The sequence below is a fragment of the Strigops habroptila genome, chromosome 8, assembly GCF_004027225.2.
Source record: "Strigops habroptila isolate Jane chromosome 8, bStrHab1.2.pri, whole genome shotgun sequence".
Lineage (NCBI taxonomy): Eukaryota > Metazoa > Chordata > Aves > Psittaciformes > Psittacidae > Strigops > Strigops habroptila.
The window spans coordinates 11,379,059-11,388,915 of record NC_044284.2 but is presented as its reverse complement, the minus strand read 5'-3'; the positions used below and the strand labels follow the sequence as shown (position 1 = coordinate 11,388,915).

The 9,857-nt window shown below is 51.3% G+C and overlaps 1 protein-coding gene across 1 annotated transcript; it reads left to right on the top strand.

Moving 5' to 3' along the window:
• The first annotated feature begins 761 nt into the window (after window positions 1-761).
• On the top strand, window positions 762-1,932 carry SOX14 (SRY-box transcription factor 14). Its single transcript, XM_030495180.1, has one exon. It carries the CDS (start codon window positions 859-861, stop codon window positions 1,579-1,581), a length of 723 nt encoding a protein of 240 aa, XP_030351040.1. The 5' UTR covers window positions 762-858; the 3' UTR covers window positions 1,582-1,932.
• The last annotated feature ends 7,925 nt before the right edge of the window (window positions 1,933-9,857 follow it).

Here is a 9,857-nt window from a genome sequence, read left to right as displayed (position 1 = left end):
TTCGCGGGAGGCAGGCAATTATTCAAAGCAAGCCGGGACGCGGGCCGGCTCCCGGGGTTAAGCGGGGCTGCGGAGCAAGGAGGCAGGTTGGGGGAGGGTTGTAAGCGGGAGAGCAGTCCGGCGCACGGAGGAGAGCAGCGAACGCAGCCCCGACAGCGGCGGCGGCGAGCCTGGAGGGCTCCAGGACCGGCCCCGCTCCGCACACCGGCGAGATTGGGAGAGGACGGGGGAAGGAAGGGGAATGATGGGGATGACCCCCCCAGCTTGCCTCGCCTCCCCCGCAGCTGCTATTAGCACAGCAACTCACAAAAAGCCTTCCTTTTAATCTGCGCGTTTGAAGGGGGTGGGGGTGTCCTCCTTTCGCCCTCCTTTCTTCCTCCTCCTCCCTCCCCTGTCCCCTCCCCTCCTCTTCCTCTCGCCCTTCCTCTCTCCCTCTCTTTTTAAGCGGGTCCCCCTCCGCGCTGATTGGGCGCCCGGCCGCGCTGTGAACGCCCTGCCGCTATGTCAGCCTGCGCGCCGCAGCCCCTCGCCTTTGAACTGCCCCGCGCCGCTCCGCGTCCCCACCGCCGGCCCGCAGCAGCGCCCGGCGGCTCGCCGCCCGCCTAGCCGCCCGCCGGGCCCCGCGGGCCGCCGCTCCGCGCCCCTCCGCGCTGCTCCGCGCCCCGCCCCGGCAGGGCTCCCGCCGGGGACGGCGTTGGCGGAGGACCTGTGATGATCAGCTGAGCCCGCTCCTCCCGCTCCTCCGGCTCCCTTGGCCTCCTCCTCCTCTTCCTCCTCCTCCTCACGCCGCCGTCCGGCGCCCCCAGCGCACCCCACACCGCAGCGCCCCGCCGAGCCGCCCGCCCGCCCGCCCGAAGCATGTCCAAGCCCAGCGACCACATCAAGCGTCCCATGAACGCCTTCATGGTGTGGTCCCGCGGCCAGCGGCGCAAGATGGCCCAGGAGAACCCCAAGATGCACAACTCGGAGATTAGCAAGCGGCTGGGCGCGGAGTGGAAGTTGCTCTCCGAGGCGGAGAAGCGTCCGTACATCGACGAGGCCAAGCGGTTGCGGGCTCAGCACATGAAGGAGCATCCCGACTACAAGTACAGACCCCGGCGCAAGCCCAAGAACCTGCTCAAAAAGGACAGGTATGTCTTCCCTTTGCCTTACCTCGGGGAAACCGATCCCTTAAAGGCCGCCGGGCTTCCCGTGGGGGCCACTGACTCTCTGCTGAGCTCCCCGGAGAAGGCCAGGGCTTTCCTGCCTCCCACCTCAGCACCTTACTCCTTACTTGACCCCAGCCAGTTCAGCTCCAGCGCCATTCAGAAGATGACTGAGGTTCCTCACACCTTAGCCACCAGCACCCTGCCCTACGCCTCCACCTTGGGATACCAGAACGGGGCGTTTGGCAGCTTGAGCTGCCCCAGCCAACACACCCACACTCACCCCTCGCCAACTAACCCGGGCTATGTCGTGCCATGTAACTGTACCGCTTGGTCGGCTTCCAGTTTGCAACCTCCAGTTGCCTACATATTATTCCCAGGCATGACCAAGACTGGGATAGACCCCTATTCTTCAGCACATGCGACTGCCATGTAACACCCACCCACACCCCCACAGGCGTGTGTGTGTCCCCGGGTGGCAGCCGGAACTGGGATTCCTCCGTGTGCATGTACATAAAACCTGCAGAAGCAAAAGGCCACCCCGAAACAGAACTCTGCTGCCCGCCAGCGGGCCGGGACAGACGCGGACGCTGCCTCGGGGACTTGGAGATGCTCTCGCCTAAACCTCGCCCTGAGAGCTGGCCCCAGGCTCGGGGGGGGATCTGCAATCGCGAGGTCAGATAGGAACCCGGCACTTGTAAGAGTTGTAAATGTGTTAAAAAAGAAAAAAAGCAAGAAAAAAGCGAACCTTGAACTGCCTTTTCGGGACAAAGTGGGGGAGAAAAAGGAGGGGGAGAAAAAAAAGAGAGAGGCGGTTTCGATTTTTATTTATTCTCTTAATGTCTATGAGTTCTCCAGGGTCTCATGTCACTTGGACTTGACTTTGGGATGTCCCGATCTTGCTCTGATTATTTCTTTTATTATTTTTTTTCCTTTTGCACATTAAAAGACGAGATCAGCTGTGTTATATATATAAATATATATATATATTTTGTCACCACGCACTACTAGGTAAAATTGCTTTTCATGTCAGAAAAAGGCTTTTCAAAGTTTAAAAGAGAGAGAGAGAGAGAAAGGGAGAAACATTTATATTTAAAACATATGATAGTGTTTGCTTAATTTAAAACAGATAGTCCTTAAATTTGTGTGATCCAGTGAGACTAGATCTAAGTTTACTTTAGACAGAGCGTCAGGTATGAAGTCAGGCAGTAGAATTGTAAAAACTTACTACTACTACTAATAATAATAACGAAAAACCGAGTAAAGACCGAGGGTAATTTCAACATGTTTTCACAATGTCTTGGGGAAGAAGAAAAAGGGGGGAAAAAATATGTATCCGGCAGGATTTTACCTCGTTAAACCTTTTCATTTGTTGAACAAAAGACGTTTTGAATAAAGACAATCTGTCATCGAACGAGGCAACTGCGTGGTGCAAATCCGGTGGCTCGGCTCCCGGCCCCGCGTCCCGCACCGGCGAGCTCCGGGGGCTGCGGGCGATGCTCCCCGTGGCAGGGCCGAGCGCCGCCCGCAGTCCCGCCGCTCGCCGACGCTCGCCCCGTCCCGACCCTCCCGTTAGCCGATCTCACCGGGTCGGGGCCGGTTTGGAGCCGTATCTGGCCGGGTAGGGCTCTGTTTGGAGCCCGTCGGGGAAAACGCGGCTGTGGAGTAGGAGAACTTCTGAAAAGCGAGGATGGAGCCGCGGCAAATCCGAGTATCTGGGGGGGGGCTGCTCCCCTCCGCCCCGGACCCCATTCCCTCGGGGAACCGGCCTTCCCCAAGTTGTCTTTGCGGCGTTGAAGTTTTACCGGTGCGAGGAAAGATTTGGAAGGTGGAGGGGGAAGTGGGGGGGGGGGGGGGGGGCTGGTGTTGGTGGTGATGAAGTGGGTGGGTTGGAATCAGCGTCTTGTGCGGATCAATTAGTGATTTGAGGGGGGCAGGACTATTCTTCGGGGTCCCTTTGTGAAGCGAGGGAGTCTCGCTGCAGAATGGGGAGAAGGAGTAAGATGTCCGTCTGGAGGAGCTGAATAGCCGGAGCGATGCGTGTTTGGATGTGCTTTGCTCATTAAGTGCTCTTTGGAGACCGATGTTAGAATTAAACGGCATAACACAATTAACATACATGGGGCTTGAATGGGAGGGTAAGCAGAGGAAGAATTGATAGATAAATAAATGAGAGATCAGGCGAAGGTAAACAAAAGGGGAGAGGAGAAAAGGGCTGAAAGGAGAGGTTAGAATGGCTGCTCCAGCCTTGTTTAGCATGACAAAACGGCTCTTACAAATGAGGACAATTAAAGGAGCTGGCTTCAGGAGGGCCTGGGAGCAGCGGGACGATCCGCTGGGACGCGCGGGGCTGAATGCGCCCGGCGTGGGGCAGGGAAGCGCGGCGCGGCGCCGGGAGCGCCGAGCTCTGATTTAACCCCAGCTGACAGTTGCTGTCAGTCTGGGTGATAACACCGATAGCTCAGTGTCCTTTAACATCCACCCAGATTAGTCTGACAATGGTCGGAGGGAGAGCGAGGCGGGGAAAGCGCCTGCCCGCGGCCCGCCGGGCCCCGAAAGAGAAGGGGGCAGAACGGCGCGGGGGGGGAGCACTGCGTCCGCCCCCCACGCCCCACCGCAGCAGAGCTTTGGTGGGACCCTCCGTACCCCTGAGCCTACCAGGCCGGGCCGAGGGGCGCACGCCGGGGCTCTGCTCCCCGGGGCGGCCCCGGCGGCTGCGGAGGGGAACAGGCTCGGTGGGGGCCAGGGTGCTCGGAGCAAAATCGGGGCGAGGTGGGCGAGCGCGAAGCGACAGGCTGGAAACTTTAGCGGGGATCTTTTCTTCTGACACGGCTGGAAACTTTAGAGGGGATCTTTTCTTCCTACTTCCCTTGCTTCTTTCCTCTTTCCCTTTTTGCTTCTTTCCTTCCTTCTTTCTTTCTTTCTTTCCTTCTTTCCCCCTTTCTTTCCTCTTTTCTTTCCTCCTTCCTTTCCTCTTTTCTTGCCTTCGTATATTTGTTTTCCTCTCCCTTTTATCTCTCCATCTCTTTTCCTCTCTCATTTTCTCCTTTTTTTCTCTCTCTCCTTCCGTTGTTCCTTTCTCATTCTTTCTTTCTCTTCTTCCATTTCTTTCTCTCTTTGCTTGCTTCCCTATTCCTTCTCCTCATTCCCTTTTCCTTTCTCTCTCGCCTTCCCCCTCCTGCCCCGCTCACCCTGCCAGACCTCCTCTCCACAGCCCCTGCTCGCCGTGTGTTCCGTTTCCATTCCCCACGCCGTATTATTCCTCCAACTTTCTCGCCTGTCTGCAGGTGTGTAGTTATTTAACTCGTGGAGATAAATAAATTAAATAATGATCTTGACACTGCAATGAACCGATTACTGACTTTGATGTCAAAGAGAAACCAAAAACAGAAAGAAAGGGGGAGAGAGAGAGGGAGGAAAAAAGTTATTCCCTCGAGGGGGAAATGCAGCTCCTTGTCAAACCTGTTTCCCCACAACTGTCTCCTTCTTTCAATAAAATCATTAAACAAAGGCAGTGGAGTTATGCGCACCACGCCTTGGGTGCGCGGCCGGGCGCTGTCCTGGGCCGGGCTGCGCCGCAGAGCCTCGCCCGCACCCGCGCAGCCCGGCGGAGCCGAGCGCAGCCGAGCGGAGCCGCTCACCGGGAGGGAACCGGCGAACCGCGGCCCCGGGCCAGAGCCGCTCCCCACTGCTGGGCGCTCGCCCCCCGCAGCTCCCCTCGCCCCGCTTTCCTTCCTCCTCTTTTCTCTTTTCTCTTTTCTTCTTTTTTCCTTTCCTTTTCTTTCTTTTCTTTTCTTTTCTTTTCTTTTCTTTTCTTTTCTTTTCTTTTCTTTTCTTTTCTTTTCTTTTCTTTTCTTTTCTTTTCTTTTCTTTTCTTTTCTTTTCTTTCTTTTTTTTCTTTTCTTTTTTCCTTTTTCTTCTTCTCTTTTCTTTTCCTTTCTTTTTTTCTTCTTTAGCCTCCCCTCTCATCTCCTCTCATGTCATCTCCTCTCTCCCCGGAAAATGGCTCTGTTTCGGCTCAGCTGCCTGCAGGACCACCTAGACACTTGAAAGCATCCAGCCTGGCCTTGCTTTAAGCAAAACAACAAATAGAGAGAAAGAGGAAAGAAGTCGGGGGGCAGAAGGAACCGGGAGAGCCCCAGTTGGTGCCCAGGTGTAGGCATGCAATCGCCAGGGAGCTCTGTTTGCAGGAGAGACAAAGGCAGAAAGGGAATTACGTGATGTTAAAAAACTTTTTTTTAAAGGACACATTAAGCCCATAGAAGTCTCTGAGAGATATTACTTATTTCTGCTTATTAGTGATAATAGCCCGGTAAATTTGCTATTGAGTGTATCAAAGGCATTCAAAGAGACTTTGAAACATCAAAAAGATTGCAATTCTGATTTTACGGTTTTATTCCAGGCCCGACCTCCTGGCTACATCCCTTGATTGTAGTGTTTAAAAAGTAAGCGGTGATCAGAAACACATCCTCCTCCTCCTCTCCCAACAGCCCCCATCGGCCGCACCGCACCGGGCTGGGGACCCAAGCGTGGGGCTCCGGCAGCGCCGGCTACCGTGCTCCGCCGCTGCTTCGGCTTCCGAGGGCACGGGAGACCCCGGCCTGGGCAGAGCTCAGGCAGGAGTGTCTCCCCGGCCGGAGAGTGCTCACTGCTGCCTTTAGAAAACAAACCAAAACATCGAAAATGCTTTAAAACACAATAAAATGACTACTAAGATAACTGTAGTCCAGCCCGCTGCTGCTGCCTCTCCCCCCTCGGGCCGCGGGGGAAGAGCGGGCTGTATTTTCCACGCTGCTCCTCGCTGCGGAGTGAGGCAGCCTCTGCCACTGCTTTTGATGTGTCTGTAATTTACCTTTTTTCCCCCCTTTCTTTCTTTCTCGGTCCTTAATTTTGCCTCCGTGGCGCTTCTTCCTTCACACGCCTCTGTTCCAATTGGGGTGTTTTATATCAACATCAAAGGGACAACCCAGCCTTTATTATATTTTTTTCCCCTTTTCCTTCCCTTTTTATTAGGGCAAAATACTTCATTATTACTGAATGCGCCGCGTTTGGAAAGCTAAACAAGAAATAACGTGCAGGGTCGGTGCAGGTCCACACTGCAAGGAGCCAACATGTGTATGCTTAAAAGCCCAGAAATTAAATACAGGTTGATCCAATTTAAAAAGGAGAGCGAGGGAGAGGGAGCCGGCTCTTTGAGTGTGTGAGAGAAAGAGAGGAAGAGATGAGTAGCTGGTAATTATTGAAATATAAGGATGAGATTAATTCAAAGGAAACAAACTATGAAAACAATTGGAGCCGAGTGAAAAGCAAAACCCAGATTAGAATTTGCTTGTGGTTTGTTGTCTGTCTGCTTTCTTTCCTCCTTCCCACCCATTGTCACAGTGCAAGGCAATGGGATTTGCACACTTGAGGTGTAATAGCATTACTGCATTAATTAAAATTTTCATTTCACGTCCAGATTGTTTACTTATCTGCTGGAAACATATGTCGGGAGAAGTTGAGATTCTGGATTCTGCTCCGCTGCCCAAGGTGCAGCGCAGTACAGGGGGGGAGAGGATGACTTCAGATTTTTTTTTTTTCCATTGCATCCTCCAGCCTTATCTCTCCGCTGTAAATTATAAGGAGACTCCATTGAACTGAATATGAAGATTATATTTGCGAGCGGCGCGTCCTAGAGCGGCCTCGGTCCCACTTTGAGATGAAACAAGACGTCTTGCGGGCCCTGAGCCCCCCCTCTCTCCTCCCTCCCTGTGCCGCCGCAGCTCCCTGGGGCCTGGGGGTGGCTGGATGGGACCCCCCGACACCCGCCCCGTCCGGCGGAGAGGGAGGGAGAGCCGCGATGCTCCCCACTCCTCCTGGGATAGCCCTCCACTTCTCCCCGCTCCCGCCCGGCAGGCAGCGGTGAGAAGCGGGACGCTCCCCCGCCTCCCAGAAGCTGTGCTTTCCGAAGCGGCCCCCCAAAAAGCCCGACAGCCGGGGATGTGTGGCTGAGCAGTCCCGTCCCCGCTGTCGGGACAGCGGCCGCGCCGTCGGGGCGGGCGCTGCGGTGGAGCCGGGGCTCTGTGCGGGGCAGCGCGGCGCGGGGTGTCCGGGCGCCTGCAGCAGTCAGGTGCTGCTGGTGGGAGCCGGCTGTTTATCGGCCCTCCCCCTTTTTATTCCTTTTATTTTCCCTTTTTTTGGGTGTGTGGGGGTTTTATTATTATTATTATTTTGCCTTTTTTTTTCTTTTTTTTTTCTTTTTTTTTTTTTTTTTTAAGAGACCCCTGAGAAGGCAGCGAGGTGCCGTCCTCTCCGCCGGGTCTATCTGTAATTGAATCTAGGTCAGTTATTCTAAAGCATGGGAGAGGCTGATTCCCTCTTTCCGACATCAGCCCGGAATTTGGGGGTGGGGGGGAGAGGGAGGAGAGGGGGGTCTTGCAATTTCATTTAAAATGTAATGGTGGATGAACCGATAAGCAAATAGGGGGAAAAAAGGCTCTGCTTAAAAGAAAAAAAAAAAAAAGCATGCTTTTAATATGCTTCCAGATGGGGGCAAAATGATTTACATGGGAGTTTATTTCCTCTTTGCTGATATGAAAGAATTACAGATACAAAACCCACTGATCTATAGAATAAAAAAAAAGAAAAGAAATGTTATTTTCCTGTAAAGGTATCAGTTCATTTATATTCATTTAACCATCCATCCATCAATTCACTTTCTCACTCTCTGCACATTCTCTCTGCCTTTGGTAAACCTACCCCGCCAATATACTTTTCTAGAATATACAATGAAGTTTCCTTAAGAAAAAAAAAGGAAATAATATGAGATTCAGCTGAAGTAGGTAACGAGAAGTTTCCTTTCACACCCCACCCAGCCCCTATTTTATGTTACAGACTTTGAGTAAATTAGCAACATGGAAAAGAAAATGTTTAAGTTTGGGGAACAAAAAGTCTGTGTATATCTAAAAATAATATATACAATATAGATGTTCTATATGCGTCTACATCTGTATATATAATATATGTATATATAGAGGAGTTTGTGTGCTCAACATGTATGTACCGTGTCTCTATGCTTATGTTATACAAACAGTCCATTCTCTCCCTATGTGCGTGCCTATAAAATAAAATATACGCATATTGTACAGATATTTACAGCATTCATATATCGTAAGTACACGGACATAGATTTAAGCATACATCCAACCTGCGTATGCTGTATATATGCACAATATATATGATGCCCACGCACATGCACATGCAAAGGCAACATCTCTCTGAATCAGAGCAGAATGTTTGTATTTAAACATAAAATATTTTCTTACATTCTTAACACGTATCCTTTATGAGCATTGAGGCACATAGAGCCTCCTCCATGCACATACAGAGGGAGCATGCTACCGAAGGGCAGGAATCAGCCTGGTGGCCTCAGACCTTCACAATCTAAAGGCCACATCTGTGGTTTTTTTGCATTTGGGATGGTACCTGAACCTGAGATGCCATTTCCTTTATAGAAGTAGTGACCAGAGAGCAAATGTCTCTCACTCTTCGTAACACCTTCAAGTACTAAAGCAAACCCACCCTAGGTGAGCTCTTCCCTGTGGCTGCTGCTTGCTGGGGCTGTACCCGGCTGGAGGTGACTTCTATCTTCCCATGTGCTCGGAGTGATGGCCTTTACTCACAGGAATAGTTACAAGGAGGATAAGACCGTGCACCTAAAGACGGAGGCTGCTAGGTCATCCGTCATTTCTTGGAGACCTTCAGGCTGAAGTGGAGGGGTGCCGAATAACTTCTTTTTCTGGTCTAAATATAGAATCGAAAGCTGTGTGAGAAGTTGACATTTTATTGTTAAAAACAGGTAAATAGAGAGACAGCTAGATATGGAAATAGCTATATATACAGATAAAAATATACATCTTTATCTTCAGCTAGATATGGATATAGATCCACATGTAATTTTTCTCACGGCTACTATTAAAAAGAGCCTCAGCCAGGGCTTGGGAGGTCTTCACCAGTCTGTTTTTAAAATCCATGTATAAATAAAGCAACCAGCCAATCACTCCAAGATCAAACAATCTGGTGACAACACAGACACCAGCTACCACATGGATGCCTGCCCTGTGCAGATCCCCTGTACAACTGTGAACCAGATCAAAGGCTGGAGTTACCAGACCCCTTATTGTAAGTGACACCTGCAAATGTTAGCCCTGCTTCGTGTTTCCAACCCATACCTGAATAAATACATAATCATATCACACAGCATAATTAATAGGAGTATCACCATGAAGGACTCTTAAAGGAAAGGCTGTTGAAAGAGAGTTCCTGAAGATAATCCTTTTAAAAGGTTTCCTTAAAATGCAACCACTAGCGGGAACAAGGCAGGTTTAGTTCCAACATCTTAATACCTCTGGATAGCACAGTTTTAGATCTTGTAAATGTCTTTCCTCTAACAGTGGCTTGACTTTTGATTTGGGACTTGCACTTTTTGGAGGATCTTGTTGCTGCTGTGGTTCTCAACAGAGAAGGCGCCCAGAGGAGGCCTAGCCTGGCTACTCTTTCCATTGACCCATCGGGGACCCACAACCTCATTTCTGCTGGAAGTCAAACATGATTTCATCTTGCCTGCTCGTAATAACCTTTCTAACTTCACCATTCTGGAGCAAGAACTGGTGTCCCGCATTTTTGTTTAATGACCCATTTGAGTAATTTTCAGGGTGCTGCTTAATTTGTCTT

What these genes read in the sequence shown, in the direction of transcription:
- SOX14 (XM_030495180.1), top strand. Translation starts at nt 859, where the DNA reads ATGTCCAAGCCCAGCGACCACATCAAGCGTCCCATGAACGCCTTCATG.